Genomic DNA, 26,287 nt, shown 5'->3' on the forward strand with positions numbered 1-26,287 from the left:
CATTAAAATATGTCAAGTTTTGATTGTTTATAACATGTTCAAAGATTATGATTCCAAAATGTTAGGTGTTTCCATTATTTTGTCCAACCCCTGTATATCATAGTGAAAAGTATCAAACATACTGTTGGTGTGAACGTGCTTTGTATTCACTATGAAGAAAACCTATACACCGATATATTCGTAATGTGTTTTTCAAATTGAGTTGTAACTTGAAAAAATAAAACAATAATTCGCCCACACCATATTACCAAAGATATAAGGGCAGCACAATTTGAGAAAGATTATCACCAATTTATAAACCAAGAAATACAAAATTATCCCCAAATAATTAATTATTTGAGAGATACGATGATAACAATTAAGTAACTTTACACTCCCTAACTTAGCTTCCTCATATGTAAGTAGAGGGACCAACAACCAATCGGAAATCTGATAGAAATTTTACAAACTCTTACTGTTTTCTTCTCTATCGTAAAGAGGTCAGGACGATTTTTAAATATGCTGTGATTGTTGAAAAACACACAAGTACTTAATTACTATGGTAATACTTTATATACAAAATTATAAAGCGTTGCTATTAGAAGACAGGCTCCGTTTTCATGTAACAGAAAGACGAGTGTTCCACAACTTGACCAAGTTCTTTGTTAAGAAACTACTGAAATAAACCTAGACAATAACAAAATGGATAAATAAACAATTTTTGGACTACTGTAATCGAATAGTAGGATTTGGTCTCACTTTTATATTAGGCCCACGTCTCCATATTACAGAACGCATTTTTGCGGCAACAGTCGCGAACCATACATTTTCAGATTTACAGTCGAAGCACCTAGTTACTAAGCATCGCCCAGTCCACGATCCGATAAGAACAAAAAGACAATAAACAGTAATAAATATAACTTGTTCTTTTCTTCTAGCTAATATTTTTTTCCAGCTGAATTTTTTTCTCTATTACTACGTAAAAATCACGATATTTTGTTTGTTTTGGCGCAAAGCCATGCAACAATAATCTGCGCTCTGTCCACCGTGGAGAATTGAAACCCCGATTTTAGCCTTTTAAGTCAATAAACTTACCGCTGACCCACCAGGGGCCCAAACACCAATTAATTAATAAATAACTGCATCAATTCGTCAGCTAGAAACAGTTTCTGTCATATATTTTGGACCCATTAAACTTGGTATCTTTCTCATATGGGTGGATCTTTTATACAATATTGAACCTTATAAATAATTTCTAATATGTTTATATTTTTTTGTCGAAGCCAAAGAAAACCCACAATAGGCTTAGAAATACTTAACACAAATGTCTTTAATTACCTTTCCAATCAAAATAGTTTTAAAATTTTATACTGTACAAATATAGTACATTAGCCACCTCGTGGCTCAGCGGTAAGGTTGCAGACTTATAACACTAAAAACAGATTCTGATACCACTGTGCAGCAACTTATTACAGGAAAACAATTACCAACAGTAATATACTGTATCTAAAGACGCTCACTCGAAACAGTGCTGTCCTCTAGTAATAAAAACACACTTTAAAATAAATGATCGCACATAATATTTATTGTGCGTTTTTATGAAGGGAGCGACGAAGTTAGTCTGATCATCAAAATTCTCCATATAACGTAACCTACATGTTTTTGTTTTTTGCTTTTACTTTTTAAAAGTTTTTTAACACTCACTTATTTCACCATTTATATTTTCTTAATCTAAACTGCCACGTATTTAACACTAACCATGATAATATAAAGATTATTAATCACAATTCCAAACACCTCGAAATTCAAGCACTTTTCAAAATTGCAATTCTTTTATGATTACGAACGAACTGTTAAATATCAAATAACTGTTTTAATTGTTAATCCGACTAATTAAATGTTACCTAATTCTTCAAGCTCTTAATCAATGTTTAATATAGTATAAAATAATACAAAATTATAGTTAGTTTGTCATATTAGAATACAGCAATCATGAAAAATTATTTTGAGTTGAAGCAAGCTCAAGACCAAACTGAAATCAAAATAAAATGCTTCTATTATGGTATGACAGAAATAAAGATCTTGAAACAAAGATATCGGAATATCATAGTAGAATACAAAATGTTGCATTTTTATTTTATTTTTAAAAGAATATTTGATCTTCCCTATCATCAGAAATGATCAGTGTAATTACACCCCTGTCATCTAGAGTGAGTCACCAAGATTATGTTATGGTATATGTAAGCATTATGATTTGCGCGTGCAAACAACTTACGAGATTCACGAGGAGGAAGGTGTGTGTGTGTATATGTGAGAAAGCCCACAATTCTCTCTGACTTTTCCAGATTGATATACTGTTTCTCTTTTCCCTACGTTTTGACCCCGTTTTTAAATTCCCTGACTTGCCCAAGGGTTTCCAGATTCATAACTACCCCAATATCAGAATGTATAAATTTAGGTTTAAGGTATCTGTTAAAATTCCAGTAAATACAAAAAACTTGTCATTAAAAATTCGTGAAACAATATCACAACTTGAGATTGAATATCTGAGAGTACGAGACCAATATTCGGTATATTACATATATATTTTCCCCTAAATGTGTGTGTGTGTGTGTACTACAGACGAGCCTTGCTTTGAAAACTGCATACTGTGCCTAAAATAAATCGTTAGTACTCTTTAGAGCATCAAATGCATATAATGGATTGAAAGATGGGAGAAAGCAAAGACAAACAAGATATGGTGAACGTACCTACCCTTTCTGGGTTATATTGGCACGTAACGACTACCGTCGAAGAAAGAAAAATATCTTATTACGTGCGTAAAAGCTGAAAACTGTCAAGTTTAGAACTCGGAATACTTTAGAAGTTTCATCTGGACTTTATGACGGATGCTTTGTCTTAGCGCAAAGCTACACATTAGTCTATGTCATTTAGCTTTACCCCCTGCATGGCACATACATACAGGTGATGGTCTTACCAAGCAGCTTTTCTCTTTCCATTACAACGTATTATGAAAATATGCCAATGTCAAGAGATACACACTTACAATGTTAAGACTTGAGTCAATTTCGATTTACGAGTTTGAATTCACTTCAAAGTCAAGTGTTTCCCATTAGCAACTCTATAAAATTCTAATTTCAATATAACATAATTGGAAATATAATTTTCACAACAGTATCTTAAAGTTACAGTCTATATTGGCCTTAACAAACGATAACAAATGCAGTTAAGATCAGTTAGTTACTTGCTGGAAATCCAGGCATTTTTCCGTCTCAGATTTACTTAGCCCGCCCGAGTATTATGCCTCATGTAGCCGTTCACCACTACCAAGTAATTCATTCCGGTCATCCTGTTTTCTACTATGCATGCCGGTATTCTCGTCTGTACATTATGCTTGAACAGTGTCACACGACGATAATGTTTTGTATGGCTAAATGCCTTTAAATACCTCACACTCCAACTGATAACTAAAGTCCATTCACTCCCTGTTACACACATACAAGACACTTTCAAGATATACTGTCATCATATTTTTAAGAAGCTCCTCTTAAAAACAAACAGAATGACAATTTTATGGCATACGTTTTTTGTTTTTGTTTTCTAAATTTCACGCAAAGCTACCCGAGGGCTATCTGTGCTATCCGCCCCTATGTTAGAAGCGATAGGCTAAAGGAAAGGCAGCTAATCAACACCAACTCTTGGGCTACACTTTAATCAAAGAAAGGTGTGATTGACCGTCATATTATAACGCTCCCATGGCTGAAGAGTGAGCTTCTTCAGTAACGGGATTCGAACTCGCGATTCTCAGATTATGAGTCAAGCGCCCTAACCACTAGGTTATACAAGGCCCGTACGTTGCTAATATTAAAACAAGTTAAGAATAACACAAAACAAACTTCAATAAGAGTGATATAAAAATTTTAATCTTACCACCTGTTCGGTGAAAGCTCTTAAATGGAAAATGGATCCTTTGATATGTTGGTCTTCAAATCAAATGTGCTAACGTTTATCATACACGTTATACATCTCGAAGAGACATCAGATCTGTGAACGTAAGAAAGTCGATTATTAAAGTTGTAACACTGAAAATTACATAATTGACACAATAGAATTTGTGCAAGACTTAAATACCCAAATCGCCCCCCCCCCCAAGGTTCTTTCAAAACGTCTAAAAACAGAAATAAAGTTTTTCGGATTCTGTAACAAAACGAGCATAACACGTTTTGCCTGTGAAATATGTATTCAAAGACCAAAACCAATGTATTACAAAAAGTAAAATTTTGGTTCGTTGTTGTTTCGTTCCAACTATAGCGCGTTTGTGGCAATTGCCTAACTCCCATAACAAAAGTTCTGAACTGTATTTCTAAATACCTTTACAAGAGATTTAAAAAATGAAGTATTGATAAAAATTCACAAGAACTCAGTTAGAAATCGTGTCCTTGCCTCGTGATTTCCAACAGGAAGGAATATCCGGGTTTTACACTTCAGTGTGAAATATTATTACAGGTGACTAAAAACAAAGTTACAGGCTGTCACGCAAATGGTTGTACTGTAATTAAGTAGCTGAAAAAATCTTAGATTTTGAGTCAATTGAACGAACGAATCGATAAATATTTTTAATATATTGTCATGAAGATGTAAATTATTACCACTTCTATTTCAATACTCCGTTTTATTTTTCGTCTTAAAAGCATTCGAAATAATTGGTTTAACTAACCAAACTCGGGCACTTTATATATTAATATTAGACAGAAGATCAAAATTTTATTTATTAGTTGAAATTATTTGTAAAAGAACCATTCATTAAACATTATTTGCGTTTATTGCTCAATTATTCAGACATATATAATTTTATTTTAACTTCAAATTTTTAAGTATTCTACGTCTGAAATGTTTAGAGCTTATTAATCACAAATAACATATTTTAAAGTAATTAATGAGCCATTCATATCCAATATTACACAAAGTTTAATGCATCATCTATGGGAACTTCCAATTTCTGACTTTTAGTAAGATAACGATGTTGAAAATAACACAGCTAGTTAATTAATTAAGTAGTTTCTACAACAGACAATTACAGATTTACATTGTGCAAGACTATTACTTTCTCGACTACAATCAGTAACCTTTGCACACGCACTAAGTGAAACTACGACAGTAATTTTAAATCGACAATATTATCCAAAACCATCTTTATAAACACAAGCTTCTGGAGAACCTAATAAAATGAGTCTGTTCACTTTACCTATAAAATATTTTCTCTCCTTTTCGCCATTTTTTAAGAATGATTACCAATTTCTAGTATAGTATTTGTGATTTAATAAGGGTGGGGGTCATACGTTCTCCTGAAGTTAACACTGCAATAATACGTTGCTTAACTTTAAAGCACACACACTAAAGGCGTACAACTGGTATTTTACCTTCAAAATCTCTTCACCTTATTTTTCTGGGGAAGAGGATGGGAGGGGGAAGACTTTCCACAATTGTCGTTCCCGCCAATTTTTCAGTCCTAACGTATTATCCGCGGTGTAGTGAAACCTTGCAATGTAAAATGTCTAACAAGCTGCTTTAACTCATTACTATCGAGTTATTTATTTATTTCTTTGGTAACAGTAAACTTTGTGTAATCTTCTCAGTTCTCAAGAAGAGCAAGTTCAGTATGGTTGGTTTTGGATATTAGTTCAACTGTAAAACTTTATAATCATTCAGTATTATATTTACTAACGGATTTAATACGCCAATGCTGTCCTTTATGTGTTTAGTTTTTTCTAAAAGTTCTTCCGTTTACAACCAGTTTTCTCATACAATATAAAACGAAATTATTGTAATTTAAACTGACATATTAAACGATTTCACTTACCTCCTTCTTGAGCTCATCAATTCAGCAAACCTTAGAAATTAATTTAATGATTATTTCTTATATGTATATGACATATATAGATTAGCAAAAATCTGTGGAATTACCGAACCTTTTTTATTTTTCTGTTATACTCCCACCATTCTTCCATTCATCTGGTCCCTGCAGTATGCTTAAATGTTATGACTCAGAAATAAATAAATCACTTGGTTTGCTGAGAATTTCACGGACAATTTTTGGATGAAAATATATTATCAAAACATCTTTTTCATATTATTATATGAATACTATATATAAAAAAAAAGTGGCAAGTCAAATTATTACTATGCAGTTCACTTTTCTTCTAAAAAATAATATTCTTTGTGCGACACTTTCTGCTATACCTTGTATTTTTTTACTGTATTTTTCACTCATATGACTTAACTCTTTTTAGGTCTCTAATGTTAACATCACCTTACTTTCGGTTTGAAACTTTATACTGTTTGAATGCAATATTCCAGTTTAAGTATTTCTCTTTAAAGCGCAAAGCCATCTGGGTTGGGTATGAATCAAACCTCAAAGCTCTCTAGCTTACCACTGACTCCTGAATGGGGCATTAAATTTTTCTAAGACGTAAAGTATATACTAGCTTATGAAACGTTTATGATATGTAGAAAAAAATATATAAAAATCTTAAACCCTCTTTGTATCATTATATAATACTTGATGTAAGCTAGTATACAAAAGTAGACAGCAATTTGAAATACTATAGGCACTGCAACCACAGCACAAAGATTTTCAATAATGACGTTTTTTGGGGGGTCTAAAAGTATCCAAAGTATGAGCTTCAAGCACTCACCTAACACAATCATAAGAAACGAAATAAATTTAAAGTTATTTTTCATTTCTATGTTGGACAGTGGTGTGACTATACTGCTGTTGCACATTCGTTCACTTCTGAGGAGGTCTTGAGATGTGTTCTGTAACATCATTCCAGAAACTTTTAAAACTCTACGGATTATTTTAACTTAAGAGATCAAAATGAATATTTTAGAACTCCCCAAAACGTTAGTAAAATTCAAGATGGTGGAATTTTAGTGTCTTGCAACTAGTTTTTAATTTCAAACAAAATGAATACGATTCGTTTTGGGGGACAAACATGTTTTCACGAAGGCCTTAATAAGGGTTTATGCTTGTTTGTTTGTCGTTATGCACAAAGCTACACAATGGGCTATCTGTGCTCTGCCCACCACGGGTATCAAAACCCGGTTTCTAGCGTTGTAAGTCCGCATACATATCGCTGTGCCACTGGGGGGCAAGAGTTTATGTATCTGTAACAGAAGAAAAAACCAAATATCTTAAGAAGTTACTGGGAATAAAGGGGGGCAATAAAAATATTTAATTCTTGTCTCCTAGTTTCTAAAACATATATTCTGTCAAAAACAAACATTCATCAACTGCTAACCTTTATGTATATTATAGAATTCTGAGTATTTTCATAATTTGAGAGTATTCTGTGACATGAATAACTTGTACTCTCTTTTTCTAATCATACGGCGTGTCCTATTACGTATTAGAATAAATTCAATAACCAAAACATATCGCAATCTAATCTTTAGTTAAATTTAAAATCACGAGTTATGAGTAAAAACATAACTGGAATTATGTTTTTGAACAAGAATTATCAGCATATTTTTTACCTACTTTTGTTTGTTTCTTTTAAAGCAAAGCCACAATGGGCTACCTTCTTTGTCCGCTGCAGGGAATCGAACCCAAATTTTAGCGTTTATGTCCATAAACTTACCGCTGTCCCATCAAGGGACTATTTTTACCTACAGAAATCAACAGCACATCTTTTGTGAGCTATTTTTCTCAATCATGTAAAATATACATTTTAACAATATATCTTACATGTACTTTTAAAACCATATTTTATTACAAATAGTCAGAGTACACTTTTGAGGGGCAACTGTTATGTAGTTTTTATCTGGACTGTTCAAACATTTCAAATAATTATAGTTTTTTTTTCTAATATAATCTCTTGCATACATATTTCATACAATAAATATTTTGTGATAAAAGTAATGTTATTCAAAAAAGCTGTAGTTATAGGCACTCCTATATAACTAACACTATCAACGTAATCATGAAGATGATGAACCTTTAATATTATCTCCCTCTTTCAATTCGTGTTATTAATGGGCATTGCAAAATTGTCAACTGTTTTGTCTTAATCTCTATTTAATTGCTAGATATAAACAACAGCTTAGTTCTTAAAATATTTATGATGGTGTACAGTAAACGTAAAATGGGAAGTAGAAAAACGGATAGTCTGCTGCTTTTACAATATATTCAGATGTAATATTGTGCAGTGTTCAAAGTATTTATCCAATGATAATAGTTCAAAATTTTCAGTCTTTACGGAATCAACTCTCTTTTTTTCTTCACATTATTACTCACAACTGCAAACATTTTACCTTGTTTCCCAAGTACGAAGTAAATTTTAACTTATTTCTTTCACTTGTCAACTGCTTTAAAGATGTGTAACTGAAATAAGCAATATCATTTCTGGTGATTAATATTTTCCACTAATCAGTTCATTATTTCTTTAACATTATTCAAGAACACAGTTGCACTATTAATTATGTATGATAAAATAATATTGGATGAAATAAGAAATTCAAAGTAGCTTTAGAAAACCCAACAATTGAGAATATATTAATTTTTTTATAAAGCATTGTAATCTTACAGATAATAGAGTTGCTGTGGAACTTCTGATTTCCCCATGGATATCTGTTTACGTTTGTTCAACAAATCAAAAACAATTTTCTATTAACCAAATTACAGATATTATTAAAAAACAACTGTGACAGGTATGATGCCCACAAATTTTTTTGCCCAACAAAATTTAACCTATTTTTTTATATTAAACATTATTGTTCAAACAGTTACAAGTATTTTTATGAAATATGATAATAAGTATTCTGGTAAAATGTCTAAGAAACTACTGTAATCAATAGCTTCAAAATTTAAAACAAAATTAAAACTTTTTTATTTTGTATCAGATTAATTAACAACAAAACATTTGTTTTCCCCTCAAATAGCACAAAGAATTTTATGATTTGCTCTAATCATTTTTATTTTCCAATTAGTTTTTATTTGAATTTGATTCAACATATTCTTAAAACTTCTACTGGAATCAAATGAATAACACAAGTGTTGCTGCTTTTTTTTATCATTTTTCAAAACCTGAATTTATAAAATTTTCTAAGTTAAATTTTAAAGAAATTATTAAGTTGAATGAATGCTTTTGTAAACAATAAAATACTATATTCCATTTTGCATTAAAATCAGTTTTATTTTAAAAAGAACACTTTTACTCATATATAATAATGATCAATGCAATCAGACATTGTGAAACTAATTAGAGCCACTCACATTTTTGATTTTACCATAGTTTGCTTGTATATAAATCATGACAGAACATCAAGTGTAATTAACACACAATCAGAATTAATAGATATTGTATGAACTTCTATGGATCAATATTTTAATAAAACCTCCCTTTCAGACATTTCAAAGGCAGACTATAAAGATTATACATCTAAAATACATTAAAACAGCAAAACTGATTTGTTAACTAATGTATCTTAGTTTATTTATAAATCTCCTTGTTTAATGTACTTGTGCATGTTTTCCCCCTTCCATGACCTCAGCAATGCTTAAAAAAGTCTTCATTATCATATAACTAAATTCTATAAATTATTAATTTAAATTTGTTTCATGTAAATTTAAAAGGAAACATTCTGAACTAGATAGTTGGAAGTTATACCTTAATTATTATTAACGATAATGTGATCTTTACCTCAACAAACTTGGTCACTGTACATTAAATTTTACGTATTGTACATACCACAGACGAATATCTTAACTCCATTTTTTTCTTCTATACATACAAACTTTTACAGTTCACATTTAATTTTTTCATCATAAACCAAGTGAATTTACATCTCGTACAAATAACCCTATTCCTAATACTGATGATTAATTCTTCTTCTACTGTGACCATTATTTTAAATAGTCTATCTAATCTCTCCAATTAACAACCCACCTTTCTTTCAATCCATAATAAACCTGTTCAACAGCACACCTATTGGTAATTCATGACTAATATTAATGATGTCTGCATGTAAAACGTTATTCACTCCTTGAAATTTCCCTTTATAGTCTATGATTCATTGCATTACTAATTAAACTGTGAAACTAATTTTAAGTAATGCAGCCATGAACTGCTACCCCTTTTGTTCTTTTCTGGATTATAACTGTGAAGTTCTTTTTTTTAAAAAAAAACTCTTCTAAGTCTTAACTAATTTATATCAACACACTTCAGTGCTAACTACATTAACCCTAAAGTATTTTATGATAATAAAAAAACCAAAAACATGGTCACAACATGTAACAATCTTTTTATTTGTATTTTTATTGAATTTCAAAGTACTTATTGTATTTTTCCTTGTATGCTGGTAATATTTTCTGTTTTTTTTCACTCACATTCCACAAAGGTATTTAATAATGTTCAAGTTTTTTCTCTTTCATCTTTGAGATAAGTTTTACCTTAGACATGGTATACCATATGTTTTTCATTTGATTACACATTTTCCTTTTTTTATATCCTAGAAATTGGTCTAGACAAGATGTAAGACGTATTCTACGCACTGACAGCTGATCAAACACACTGCCTTGTTAATTTTTTTGTATACTGGATATTTATATAAGACCTTCTAAAAGCAGTATTTGAAATAAAAGTACCACATTTTTATATCTATGATGAATGTGTTTAAAGCATTCACGAAGAAGTGAGAAGTCCATTGGGTGCCTGTGATAAATCCTAGTTAAGCACCTTAATAACTGGAAAATCTCGATATAGATGTCTATAATGGATAATGAGTTAGACATCATAATAAATTAAAAGATTACTTCTGTTTAACATAAAACTGATTATTAGGAATCAAGCATTATAAAAGTTAACAAAAAAAACAATTAACTGCTGTTTCAGTGTCTGTTATGAGTCTGAGCTAAGCATTTTGATATAAGTGGAAAATTCTTAGCTAAATACTTCTGATGAAGTATTTAGCTTGAAATTGCAAGTCCCATTTGTGATAGCAAAAAGATCCTATAGAAATTTAACCTAACCAGAAGCCTAAACTAGTTGAATCATTGTATACTGTTTGATTTCAAGTTTATAATCATATAAAATAAACCTTATCAACTTCATTAAAATCTTATATACTGAACCAATAATTTAACCTCTTGTGCATTATGTTTACATGTATGTAATTATTACTTCAGTTCAAGATTTTTAAAAAAAGTTGGCACTAACACAAAAATCTGAGTCTTTTACAATCAACATTTTTTTCTGTAACTAAAATATTTTTTTCACAAATGTATTTTATGTCCACAAAAAAGTATTGCTTTAATTCTATTCTTGCTTTTAAGATAATGCATTCTATCTTTACAGCAAAAAATTTTATTACTTTTATTCTGTTTCTGTCTCTTGGTTTCACATCCATGTAAATATTACTTCAGTTCAAGATTTTTAAAAAAAAGTTGATACTTACATAAAATCTGAATCTTTTTACTGTTAACATTTTTCTAATTTTTCTTCTGTAACAACATTTTTTTCACAAACGTATTTTATGTTCATAAACAAGGTATTGCCTTAATTTTATTCTTGCTTTTAAGATAATGCATTCTATCTCTACAGCAAAAAAATGTTATTACTTTTCTGTCTCTTGGTTTCACATCTTAAACATAGAACCTTCTGAGCATGCATCGTTAAGCAAGTATTTCTGCACCGATTTCAAACTACTGTTTGGAACTGAAGTTAACAAGAACAATTAAGTTACTAATTACTTTTATAATTTTAACTCCCATAGTGAGGTTTAAAGTTTGTATAAAAATTTTGTTTAATAATCGAGGGAAAAATCACTATGAACTTTTAGTGTAGTTTCTCAGGATTACGGCATTTTTGTTAACCTAAAAAAATTAATTGCATTATTTAATATTACAAACTTTCCAGTGACAGATAATACAAATTTTATTTTCATTAAGTGTTTAAATAAATTGTTTTCTAGTTTGTAGGATTTTTAGAAATTCTGCATTACAGAAAAAAAAAAAGTAAAATGTTCATAAGAATTTTTTATCTGTATTTGTAAAACACTGTTAGATCATAATAAAAAATACAGTGGTTCTTTTAAGAAACACATGATTCCAAATTTCTCATTCACACTACCCATGAAATCATATACTTGATTAACAATTAATTTTTAAAACTTCAGAACTTTCTCTTTTTGCCTTTGTTAGCTTTTTAAAGTTAAGATATTAAAGATTAATATTTACAATTAAAACAATATTTGTACAATACTGTGCTTTAAAACAGGCTACAAGCATGTTAATTTTCTAAAAAAATTAACAATAAAGCCAAATTTTGTTTTAATTTTGTAAATATAATTTTAATTTCCATTGCAGAAAATTATACTTTCTTGTACAAATTTAACTTTTTATAGAAATTAAAGGGAATAAACACTGAATTTATTACTTCAGTATCTTACAGGCTCAAATTCCATGCAAAATATTTAGGGAAAAAAGTGCAATTCTCCCAATTTTTAATGCATCATTTTCCCCAGAAAAAAAAAAATTACCCGATTACATACTCTGTTATTAGTCACAATTATGAGTAAACACTGGCTTAGTTTTGAACGTTCCTGTTACCTGTCTTATGACCAGGGGTGTTAAAAAAAAAGACATATTTCATTTATTATTACGTCAGGCTTGAGAAAAAAATAATTATATACTAGAAATTTGGAAAGAGAATAAAAGAGAGTCAATAGTTAAGCTATGACACACAAAGCTGAATGTTTTAGCACATAATTGAGTAGGTTTAAATATTTCATTTATACAGCAGCATTCCATTTTAATTAGAATATTATGCAAATAATTTGTTTAGTTTATGTACGATAGTTTTTTAATATGCTTTATGCCATTTACTTCCTTTTACATTTTGATCCTATGCATTTTGTCACACACTGGGAAAATGTACTTTTCATTTCAGATTCATTTGAATTCAAATTATCTCAATCATTATCCTTTGTATATCAGTTAAAATAATTCAAACACAATGAAAATCTTCATCAGTTGCTGTAAAAACATTTTAATTACGAATTACCAATGCCTGTGTGCATTTACTTCAGTCATTGAAAATACAAGTTTTGACAAAAACAAACTTTACAATGTAGAACTGATTCCAAAAACATCATGCATCATTTCAGTTGCACAATTACATTAATCAAAACTGAAATGTTTTATGTAATGAATACAAATGTTTTTCGTACTACTTATATTTTGCTTCGTATTAAAAGAACATATTGAGTCAAAAAACAAACTCCCAACTTGCCTTTAAGCTGTTAAAAAAGGCTGAATGTGAACATGTTAGGTTACTGTTTTCTTATCTATTTAAAAATTCATAATTAACAATACACTTGAGACATCATTTTTAAAAGCAGCTACTTCAAAAAAATTCTTTTTGTCACTTAGATAAAAATTATTCTAAAGCTACTAAAATATTGCTCAAAATGTCAAGTTACACAAGAAAGAAACAATATGTAGAAATATGAACACAACACAATGCTACGATACGACTGTCGCCAGCTCAATAATTAAAAGATGGGTGCCCATAACCTGGTGCTACTTTAGTAACTATATCTTGGAGCGTAAGAAGAGTTGGTACTAGTAAGTGTTGTAGTCGTACTGCTGATAACTACTGGCCTTGGACACACCTGGAACGGCAGTAGAACACATTTTAACATAAAAAAAGCCCTACTTCTTCACAGTGCTCAAAAATTTATAACCCTTAGATTAAAAAAAGAAGAAAATGGGCATAAAAATTTAATCAACATAGATTACAATCCAAGTCTGGAATATTTGTCATGAAAAATCACACGTACTTTAGCCTTGAGACAATACCGTGCATTTTCTTTCTGAAATGTGAACTGTGTTGTTATACTAACTAATCACTTTAGCAAATAGTTCTTCATTAATGAGCAATGTTTCAAATACTTCATGCAAATTGATCCATCAAATTTGTCTCCTAGTAAAGTCAGTCTTCCATCAGTGATTAGAAACACACATTTACACAGTAATAGTTTATTTTTACGTACTGAGGAGACAGAAGCAATAGAACTAGTAGGCTCACAAATTTAGTTTCTGTTTTCATAGCAGTAAATGGGAACTGATCTTTTACCAAAATTGGTTAGTGTAACTATCAGTCCACTTCAATATTCTTCACCTTGTAAAAACCATCTTAACATTGACTTATAAACAGTTAAAAAATACTGAGAATTTCTTATATATATATTTCTTTTTAATGGGTAATTAGTTCTGGGTCTTTCTGAGATACTTTACTTGTTATCTAACAAACAATACAAATATGTCTTTAGCAAGCCAATTACCAGATTGTATCATTACAAGTCACATGACTAAAATGTATTTCAATTCTTGTAACATACATACTAAAAGTAAAGATTAGTTCTGAATATCAAACCAAGTCATGGAAAAATTTGCATGTAACATTAAAAATGCAATGTTTTAATATTAAGGTTTACGGAAATACAGGTTTATTTATTACACAATTTAATAAACATTTCAATCACCGCTCAACGACATCTGTGATTGTATAATCAATTCCATCAGCATACTATACTATGTTCAGTTTTCAACTTTTAATTCAATAAAACTGAAAAGACAAGTGCACTTGCAAATTTAAAAACATATTTTATAAAAATATATAATAATTTTATTTTTTGTATCTTAAAGTTACTTTCTGCTAGGAAGATTATATTATGAATCCATTAAAGAGCTTTAACAATTCAGAATCTTAACATTTATGCAGTTTCTTAATATATAGTGATATAAACCGTACTAAAAAAAATTCAAAGATGATGCACTCTTTCTTTTCACAATTTCTCCTTACTCTGTTTGATTTATTTTCCTGTACAGGTGTTAATATTATTAATGCTTACAAAAGATAATTAAGCATCATACTCTTCAGTTATTTCGTCTACTGTACATCATTAAAAATTACTACTCTTATTGATAAAGCAGAGAAAAAAAATGCATATATTGTGACTTTCTACTGATTTTTCTTTCTTTCAAAAACCCATAAAATTTTAATGGTTAACTTTTTATGTTAGCAATTACAGAGCTACTTTCACACGTAGTGTGATACATTAAGAATGTCTTTAACTTCTAAGTGTGATAATCATTACTGAGAATTGGTGTTATTATTAACACACGTACTAGGCTTATCACAAACTGCAAAACCGACAAGATAGGGGTGATTTTAATCTTACTGATGAACTGTCTTGTTCAAAGTATAGATAAACTCCAAAATGTGCTACAAGATATAATAAGGTAATGTCATGAATGCCCTCTTTTCATCCTAACATCATGAATAAACCATCATTTACTCTCAACCACTGTTCCTTTGACCTATAAAACTCGCAACATGATCACAATCTAATGGCGTAATAAACAACTAACTTGTAGTCTGTACTCTGCTACACATAGTAGGTCACACAATATTTAGTCCCACAGTAACCTATGATCCCATTTCTCCAATTGCTGTCTTTCCTAGTGGTTCAGGAAATATAAATGTTAGTTACCTTTGTTACATTAAGAACAGCACCCTCTACATTCATAACCTTTAATGGGTAAAACAAGTTGATACTGTTAATAACCTTCTTCTCTTCCCCACATATTGAAATTGCCAAAAAAACTCTTGTGTAACAGACACAACTAACTCTCACAATATCATCTCCGAATATGCTACAGGATGGACAGAATGACCGCTTGCTTAAACAAGGTTAATCTTGTATATCTTACAAAAAATCTTACCTGAATTGTTCCAGTAATGATCTTCTGCACCTGGCATGCCTACAGGAAGAACAAATATATAACCTTTCAATATTTACTGCATATCATAAACAAATCAGCATCCAAATCAGGTTATAATGGGGTATCCCCAAAAGCTACATCCTTATGCTATACTTTCCATGAAGCACAAGGTAATTAGAGATATCTTAGTGTAGCCAAAAAACTGGTGTGGATATACCACCGATAAGATAATTGTGTGACCTCAATTATTTCAACAAACTCACTCAAGTTTATTACTTCAAAAGCATACATATTATCTGAACAACTATACACAAATGACAAAACATCTAGAACAATATTTTTTCTACAGCTTTATAATATTGCTCACATGGTATCAACTTTTTTTTCTTTTAAACTGAAGACAATCATTTGCTAATGGTCTTTCAACTCAAAGTAACAAATTAAACTTTTCCACCACATGCTGTATGACAAGACAAATGTAGCTTTATTCTCCTAAAGAAGGATAGTCAACTATTCAAAAGTGCTCAAGTTTTAAGTCTTGTTTGGAAACACTACAACTTTTGTAGGTGACCCTTTATGCTAATTTCTTAACCAGAAGCAATGTAGCTTAGTTACATATGCTTAAAATATATTTAATAAAATTATTCTTAAAATCGTGAATTTTATAAAGTAACAAAATTCTCATCAAAGACAAGTAAATGGTTCATATATTTGTGCCCCAGCTATTTGGGCCACCATTTAGTAAAAGAGAATGTATTTTAAGTCACTGGTGTGAAATGCACAAAAGGCTGTACATTACAAATTATGAAATATGTGTGTGTATAAATATAATATCAAAATCTAGAATGAGCATTGTGGTAAACGAGACCATTTACACTTCATTTATTGAGGAGATGGAAACAGATAATAATTCTGGTATATGAGAGACAATCCAAGCTTAATTTCTAAGAAAATAACAATAATTAAAACAGCCATTTAACAACATAAAAAACACGAATTAACAAAAAATAAAACTTTAAAAATGTACTTCATGGCAAAAAGATTGAACACAATGTTTTAAAACCCAACTAATTATATAGGTATGTACGTATGCATTTTGCTGTTGTTGCTGGGTACATTTTGTTCAGTTAAATAAGATTAATAACAAAGATAAAAGAAAAACATTTACTTAACTATACAAGTTAATACATTAAAGTTTAACAATATTTCATAAGCTAGACTAGTTTAAAAACTAATTTTAACCAAAATAACAATCATACAAAATGCAAAACAAAGTAATTCTTTACTTCTTATAGCTTTAGTAACAAAATTCATTACATGTGCACTTGTATAAAAATCTATAAAACATTCTTCATGAACATATACATTATGTAACTTCTAAGCATTTTATCATTACATAACATTTAGTGAGAGAAAAAACAAAAAAACTTTTAAAATACCCCCCACCCCCCAAATAATACTACAGACTACTCATTATTAATGTTTATCAGTGAGTTTGTACAGTTGGTAAAATATACCACAACATATTCCATAGGGATATTGCTACAAATGTTTCCTTACTTCTTCGCAGCATATGCATTAATAATTAATAAAATTCCCCCATTTGAAAATGTCATCATATGTGTTTGCTAAACAGTAGATTCAAAAACAATCTCTAAAACATAACTTCAAATAATTTTTGACGTAATTCTCGGTTGAACGACCAACTAAGTAATGATAAAATTCTGTAATCTTTAACACTGCCAACAAGAGCTGAAGAAATATCATAAACATTACAAATCAATTTTTTTTATTTACACACAAATTTCTCAGTGTGCAGTCCAGGAAGAATGAAACAATTGTTCATTAGCAGTATAAGTAAACAGTAATATAACCAACATAACTAGGTAGTGCTCGAAAAAAATGACTATTTGAAGAAACTTTAAAGACTTCTTTACAAACCATGTTCAAACATGGATTGATGGAACTGTATTCATATCTCTAATATGGAGAGCTTTATATAAAATTAAATTTTTATTATTAGTTGCAAGTTCTCTAACATTGCACAAATTGCTGCTTTACAATAATTTAACTCAAGCAATGATTTTCTGAATTTGTAATTAACACAGTAGCCATATTAAATAATCCAAAGTGGTGGGGGTATTTTGAACAAGGATGACATCTTATAAGACATTTAAGTTAAATTGCTACATCAATTAAAATTACTGATGCTTGATATAATAATAAGATATTATTTTTACTACTTTCAAATTAAACTGTATTTACCTGTATTGTATCCATAACCTGTACTCTGTGAATAAGCTGGAGGTACAGGTTTTGCATAAGGGTCAGAAGAAACTGGTCTGGCATATGGATCAGGTGGTATTGGTCCTCCATAAGGATCTGGTGGTGCTGGTCTAGCATACGGATCAGCAGGTGGTGCTGGTCTGGCATATGGATCAGCAGGTGGTGCTGGCCTAGCTGCAGGATCAGCTGGCGGAGGTCTGCCATATGGATCAGCAGGTCCTGGTCGAGCATAGGGATCCTCAGTAGGAGCTGGCCTCCCATATGAATGAGGTGCAGACCGAGTATAAGAGCCTTGGGGAGGAGCTGGTCGACCATAGGGGTCAGTTGGAGGCTGTGATCTGCCATACGAATCTGACCTTGTATAGGATTCTGATTGAGGTGCTCGATAACCATATGGATCTGAAGAGAGAGTACGTCGTTGATAGGGATCATCCGGTTTACTATAGGGAGCAGTACCCTGCTGAGGTTGGTCATATGAATCTCGATAGCCATCTGGATTACTGTATGATGATCCATATCCAGAAGGATTCTGAAAGTCGCCTCCTTCCATACCATAATCATTAGACGGGTATTCTGAGCTACAAAGGAATAAACCATCAAGACCAAAAATTAGAAAACAAAAACAAGACTTCATGACTAAATCAATAATACAGCTAGTAGCTCCTCTTTGTTTTTCAGTCTTATTTACTGAATATGTACACATATGTTTGTCTGTTCTCAAAATATTTTGTTGAACCAAAACATAGAAAACTAATATGCATATACTTGAACTTTCTATTCCTGAAAATTTCAAAGATGTCACCATTTACTTCTATTCCATTTTAGGCAAACTTAATACAAGTGTGTCATTAATTCTTCTTGAAGTTTTCAAATGTCAAATTCAACAATACTTCCAGTCAGAACATCCAGACCCCAAGTGCCTGAAACCGAGCAACTAACAGTAGTTATGTATGAAGTAACATACAAATTAAAAATAATGTGGTAATATGTAATAAAATGTAGTTTATTTAGACTCACAAATTGAGATTTCTGTTAAAAAACGATTATGGATACACAGAGATTGGTTAGGAAGATGATGGTATAAAAGTCATGAATCCTGACACTTTTGTAGGGTGAAGGTACACATGCTAACCACATTATATTCCCAGTTTTAGAAATTTAGGTTGTTGATATCCTCTATTACCAGCAACTATTATAGCATAGTTATAGTTTTAATTTGATTTTATGTTTAAGTAAAAATCTATCAATATTTCTTCTTGGAAATACAGTCCCTTAAAAGAGGGATGAAATCACAAAGCAATCTAATAAATGGTTCAAAAGTTTACAACTCATGCACAAATTTAAATAAAACAATCTTGAGCATCACATTAGCTACTACTAGTTTAATGTGAAAAATAGTTGTTGTTTTTTCAAGGAACATAAAAAAAAACTGTGCACTACAGAACTGAAAAGTATTTTATTCATATGACAGCCAGGTATTAGACACCATCATATGTCAGAATCAAGTGAGTCAACAGAGTTGGAGCTCTAATACCAATAACAAAAATAGACATTAAATGCCTAAACAATCAAGAGAATTGGACGAATAGTTCCAACATGAAAGAAATTGACATCTTTGTTTGATCAACAGTGACTGACTACCATACCACTGACAACAGTGTTAATCGCACATTGTACAAACTGATTACTGTATGAAAATAACAATGAGCAATTTGAATCATTTTTAAAGTTTTAAAAGAAATAGTGCAGAAATAAAAATCACATCCACTTTTAAGAACTGACATCCAAAAAAAATGTTTAATGAAAAAAAAACAACAACAACAAATTCTACTAATAATTATACTAACAGTTTATTCTAAATCTTGTTCAAAATGCTGATTTACCTGGCCTCTCACTTATATTTTACAAACAAAAGTATCTGTCACCAGTGACAGGAAAAGTTTAGCTGTGTTCCACTCTTGGTTCCATGCAGAGCCAAAGCTATGAGCTACTTATACTGCTCACTTGAAAAATAACTGTTGAGCATTTCAGTCATGCTCTGGCCCACTCAACAATAACACACTGTACATTTTTATTCCTTAAGTTACATCACATTTTGAAATGTGAATAATAGTGTGATTAATTCCTAAGAATACAATACAATATCTAAATTGTTGAATAACCTGTACATTGTAAAGTTGTTTGATCTATAAATAACAGGGATAGAAATAATGAAATAAAATTACATTCATTCGAAGGAAAACTATCAGGAAGATTACATTCCTCATGAATTGTTTTTTTATATAATCCATGAATATGTTCATTTTCATTGGTCATAACTAAAAGAATATGGATGAACTATGCATTCCCAATCAGGAAAGCCAACTAAAAATGCAGGAATGTAATATTTCGTTCCCTGTTTAACTTTTATGACATCATTCTTAATATAAACCACTACTCCCCCAGACTTGTTAAACTGTTTACAGTTATAAAACAAATGATCTCAATTTACTCCTTTTCTATTCTTTTCCGTATATTTTTACAATTGAAGATTGAAGATGTAATGGTAGCATGCTGGTTTAACTCAGTACCCTACTTGTTATGTTAGATATTCCAAAGAAAACTGTTACCTTGGATGCACCTTACTTAGGCACTATTTCATGCATCATTATGAAGAAAACTATCAAACAGTTATATCTACAAATTCAGTTAAAATGTGTCTTTAAAACGAATTCTAGATTACAAGGGATCTTCAACTTTAAAGACCAGGAACACCCAATGAATACCTCATTAAAGGTAAATGAGTTCATGTGCTCAAGGTGCAACCAGGGACATACTGGATCAACCACTAAAAGCTTTGCACTTGAATAAAAGAACACTGTGATGCTAAAAACCTTCAACATAACATGAACTTTGATCATTGCATTCCTTTAAGAAAAACATAACTAGACAAAGAATGTTGGAAAAATAATGCATCTTTAGGTACACATCTAACACATCCAGTGTAATTGTGCACATACATAATCTGAATGCAATTTTTTTTGCCTCAACAAAGCTTCATATACATTATTAATTTCTCAATTTTTTACAATTATCATAATAATCCATTCCTGATCAGGTCTTTTGCACTCACTCTCTTATACACTCTCTTCAACGTTAAAAGTTGGTAGGTTTGAAAGACCTCATAACGTTATAATGGTTAATAACAGATGCTTCCTAGAAAGAGCATAAATCTGGCATAAAATAATATATCTTAAAAAATTTAAAAGTGCTCATGCCTGATGACTTAAAATAAGCATTTCACTTAACTTCCTAACAAATAAATACTGGGCACACATAAACATCTAATCTTTGACAAATATTTATATGGTATTGATTTCCTCCTTTTCAACATTATTTTTGTTACACGTTATCACAACCTTTTCCCCAAACAGTTATATTGAAAAAAATTTTACTAATCATCACTATCTGTTGTGTATTCTTTACGAGCGCAGGTTTTTATGTTTTGTTAACCTTAAAATTATCAATGGGGTCTACTATATGGACTTTACTGGCATTTTAAACTATTTATACACAAAACTGCTCATGGGTACATGACTCTGTTGGTTAAAGGTTCTCTAATAACATACAAGTCACATGAACGATTAAAATAAAACCACCATCAATACTGCAGTTAATGCTACTGATTACATCTGGAGCTCCTTATCTGTTGATCTGATTTTCTTATTTGTAGTAATTTGTGATAATTACTAAAAACAAGCTTATTTAATAAGATTGTTAAATAACAATATTAGAATTAAAGTTTAAGAGTTTATAGTGGCATGACTAATATAAATGTTTGATTAGACTTAGCAAATGTAATTTAGCTACAAGTTAACTTGTTAGTAAGTTATAAAACAGGCTAAATATATTGTATTACTACAAAAATATTTGCTACTTCTTACCCTAAAGATAAACTTAATTACTTTAGTGAGAAGATAAGGTAGTGATAAAATAGTGCAATTATTTCATACCAATGTTAGGCTTAACAGTGTTGTCAATAGGTTATTGTATTTAGTGTTGATTATCTATTCCCAGGTTACAATTGTTAAGATTAGTGTATGTGTAAGTTCTCAAGGTAGGTAAGGTGGGATAGGTGCAAGTATTATTTGGGAACTCGAGACTGGCATGCACTTCCAACGAAAGCTAGCAGTGAAGACATACAATTTGTTTTTAGAATATGCAAGCTAGAGGAGAAATTTGATGTTATCCTAAACAGAGTAGAGGTGATAGAAAGACAAGAATAGTGTAGGAAATGGCAGTAGAATTTCAATAGGAACTTGAGCTTTTGTATGCAACAGTTATAGTAGCTAATAATGACTTTCACGAGGTTAGAAACAGTACTAATATGACAAGAAACACTGGATTTAATTGTGATGAGAAGGTTCCTTTAAGTAACAGATTTCAGCCTTTAGCTTCTGCAGATGACAAACTAGGGGAGGGAAAGAAAATAAATGGGACAGATATGGTTGGAATGAAAAATATAAGGTTATAGTTACAGATGATTCTTTAGTATAGCACATTAACAAGACATACTATAGGGAAAACAGGAAAAAAGAATTAGGTTATGTTATCCAGGGTCAAGGGAGGATATAACTGACAGAGCAAATGATATAGTAAAGGGCAATAGCAGCAATCCAGTCTTTGTATTGCACATAAGAGCAAATGATGTAGGGAAAGGCAAGTCAGAGGAGCTAATTTACAAGTGCAAGGGACTGATAAAGGCATTTAAAGAAAAGGGCCATAATAATTAAATTCTGTCAGGGATACTGTCAAGACGTAATTCTGGGAATAAAATTATAAATAGGTTAATATGTAAGGATGAACAGGTTGAATTTGTGAGATCAGTTCAATGTAAAAAAGGAAGTTTTTGGAATGGATGGTTTACACTTAAATATGGTAAGGCTAACTTGTTTGTCTATTAACTCATCTGGTAAGGTCAGCTTTAACCTAGGACTAGACAATGGTGAGGGCCAAAATAATGGAGAAAAAAAGATGTAAAGAAAATTATAGTGTAGAAACAGAATACAGAAGTAGTTTTAATGGTAGACTAAACAAAACATTTAATACAAGAAGTATAAGAAATAAAAAGGATGGTTTTAGAGCAATGGTTGGAATGGAGGATTTTGATGTAATTAGAATATCTGAAACCTGGTTAAATGTAGACAATTTTGAGGACAGAAACTTCTTCAAAATATAGGGTTAAAGGTTATTTAGTAGAGATAGAGAACTAAAAAAGGGAGAGTGGTGGCTTTATACATAATCTGCAAGTTATACTCTGTCCAATTTGAGGATATCAAACCTAATAGCAATGAGATTGAATGGTTTTCTTCACCAACTGGTCTGAGAACCTACTAGGAAAAATGTTATTTTAAACTTATTGTTAACTTTTAATACAGAAATGGTTGACAAGTTAAAGATTGTGTAACATCTGGGTGAAAGTGATTATTGCTTAATCAAGTTTGACATTTTGCTGTATATGGAATTAATAAAATTATATTTATCCAAAATTAAAAATAAAAAGAAAATTTTGAAGGGATGAGACAAGAATTATTTGTTGTGAATTGGTCAACTAAATTAACTGGAGATACTGAACAAATTGTGGAAAACTTTTAGAAATAAATTTTCAAATATTCAAAATAGGCATGTTCTTTGAAGGAAAGAAAAGTGGCATTAGAGAATTATACAAGATTAAGAGAATTGGTCAAATGGGAAATTAAGAAATTGAAAACTATATGAAAAAAGGTTAGTTGCAAATGTTAAAAATTAACAGTAAGGATTTCTTTAAATACATTAAGAGTAAGCAAAATGTTATGATGGGAGTAGAGCCTTTGAGGGACGATACAGGAAGGCTCATATTTGATGATTATGACATGGATGGGTTATTAAATTTTACCCTTTTCTTCAATTTTTACAAATGACAATTTAAGCAATCTTCTTCATCATGAACAGTAATTCGATGGAAACAATCAAATAACATGATCATATTAACTCTTAGCTTGTTGAGAAAAAACTGGGATGTTTAAAGAATGATAAATCTCCTGGGCAAGATATTTCCCCAAAGTGTTTGAAGAAGGTTAAGGATTGGATATCTAAGCCATTTGCTTTTTTTTTTTGTAAATCCTTGAAAAGTAGGCAGAAGTCAGAAAAATGAAAACTGGCTTATGTTACTCCTCATTTTCGTGTAATTACATGCTGATTGGTCTTACATCAGAGTGGTGGGAAAAGATTTTGAAAGTCTGATTTAAGATGCTTTGCAAAGTCATATAATAAAGTTTAAAATTTGTTGGAAAGTCAACAAGGTTTTACTAGGTGAAAATCTTGCCTTAGTGGTCTTTTGACATTCATTGAAGAGGTTACTGATTATGTAGATGAGAATACAGGTGTGGATTTGGTGTATCAGGATTATCAGAAAGCATTTAACAAGATGCCAGCCACCCAAAAGGCTGTAGGTGTGAGAAGTTGAGGTTGACTCACTGAATAGGAAAATGGCTGGATGTGAGAAAGCAAAGTGTTTTTATAAACAGAGTTCAGTGAAACTGGATTAATATCAAAAGTGGAATACCTCAGAGCTTATTGTTAGGACCTTTGCTCTTTTCAATTTATAGGCCTATTAATCTTATATCAGTGGTGAGAAAAGTTTTGGAAGTCTGATTAAAGATGCTTTGTAAAGTTATCTATAAAGTTTAAAAATTTGTTGGAACAGGTCCTTCATTTTCCTTGAAAATTATATGTAGTATAGAATATGTTTTACACAGAAAATGATCAATTTTATCCATTGCATTACATTACTCAATGTGATGCAATATATAAAGTCCAATAGTAGTAAATAGTATAAAACAAAAAGTAATTTGAGAGTTAACTATGGATGTATTTGATTCTAAACAGTAATGTACTATTTTATATATATATATATATATATATATATACTACCACAACTAAAGTTAAAAAAAAAAGGAAAAAATTGTGATTCTATATTTATAAAAAAAACTTTAGAACTTTTAAAAAGTCAAATTTTTCTGGAATAGATTACTAAGTTGCTTATAAACATATTAAAGTTACATGTATCTATAAACATTACCAGTCCATTGACTTTTCAGAAATTTCAACATAAAGATACTCCCCATTTATAAAAATGTGGCAGAAATCTAGTTACTGGAATACCAAACTCAACCCTTACCCTGCACTGCAATGAACGGGGATCCTCTTTGAAGGAAGGATTTCTCTTGACTCCAGGTGATCTGGCGGGCCGAAACTATCAATAGAAAACAGCTAATTCAGGAATTATCTTAACCTTAAGCAGAGCCTCTAAACTGACTTAATTCAAATTTTTAAAAATTGTTTTCATGATAATTTCAGCCACAGCCACACACTTCTGGAATGATAAAGACCATGGGACTATTTGCAATCTGTACAACCTACTTTCAATAGCTGCCAATATGTTTATAATTACAATATTTAATTACTGGCAGTAGTTGATTTGTTTTTCAGATGGGTTCGAGCAGTGCAGAGTAACATTGAATTTGTATTTCATTTTTTGTAATACACAATACCTGTCTGATTCTATACTATGTTCTGAACAAGTATTTCTCTCTAGAAATAAATTCAAATTTCACCATATTTCACTAAGTCTTACAATGACCAACCAAACTGGGTTGTTAGAATATTTTGACAGCTGTTGAATGAGCAAAATTTAAACTCAAGGAAATATTTGAAGTAATCCAAACTGCCTACACACAATTTGCGACTTTTTTTAACAAACCTTTCCGAGATATTATAAAAAAAACATACAAGTTGCTTAGTTGTAGCTCCTATGAATACATGTTTAATAAACACATAATAAAAACATTCACATTTTTCTGAGAATTATTCTGAAAAATTAAAATACACTTCAAAAATCAAGTATAACTTATGATAATTTTAACTTGAAACTATTTGTGTAACTTATGCTATTTTTCTAAGAAATTATAATTACTACTATCACAATCTCAAATATTCCTAGGATTGACCTCGTAACCATTTTGTGTTTGTTATAGTTTTCATGCTATAACTTTTAAATTAGTAAGCGATTGTTAACGAAATTTGGCAGATTATCAGTAATCATTACAATGCTTACATATGCAAAATATCAATTTTTTTTATTAAGTTTTAAAGTTTATAAAGCAATGTTTTTCTCATGTCTATTTTTTTCTTTTCGCATGTTGCCTATCTATCATG

The 26,287-nt window shown here is 30.5% G+C and overlaps 1 protein-coding gene and 1 long non-coding RNA gene across 3 annotated transcripts in view; both read right to left on the reverse strand.

Annotated features, from left to right (window-relative positions):
• Nucleotides 1–9,073, reverse strand: part of LOC111084411 — a 15,197-nt gene extending 6,124 nt beyond the window's left edge. Inside the window, exon 1 of the long non-coding RNA XR_002609540.1 lies at nucleotides 3,910–9,073. This is a non-coding gene — a long non-coding RNA (uncharacterized LOC111084411). The remainder of the gene's footprint in view (nucleotides 1–3,909) is intronic.
• Nucleotides 9,074–13,005: 3,932 nt separating this feature from the next.
• Nucleotides 13,006–26,287, reverse strand: part of LOC106476160 (proline-rich protein 2-like) — a 32,181-nt gene continuing 18,899 nt past the window's right edge. Inside the window, exons 5-8 of one of the 2 annotated variants that reach the window (XM_013936830.2) lie at nucleotides 25,251–25,325; nucleotides 18,032–18,630; nucleotides 15,767–15,805; nucleotides 13,006–13,650 (exon numbers count right to left, since the gene is read on the reverse strand). In XM_013936830.2, the coding sequence (XP_013792284.1) occupies nucleotides 13,601–13,650; nucleotides 15,767–15,805; nucleotides 18,032–18,630; nucleotides 25,251–25,325 (763 nt within the window). In that variant the 3' untranslated portion in view covers nucleotides 13,006–13,600. The remainder of the gene's footprint in view (nucleotides 13,651–15,766; nucleotides 15,806–18,031; nucleotides 18,631–25,250; nucleotides 25,326–26,287) is intronic. The other variant, XM_013936833.2, reaches the window with a different exon arrangement.

This window comes from Limulus polyphemus, unplaced genomic scaffold (genome assembly GCF_000517525.1).
Source record: "Limulus polyphemus unplaced genomic scaffold, Limulus_polyphemus-2.1.2 Scaffold152, whole genome shotgun sequence".
NCBI classification, from domain to species: domain Eukaryota; kingdom Metazoa; phylum Arthropoda; class Merostomata; order Xiphosura; family Limulidae; genus Limulus; species Limulus polyphemus.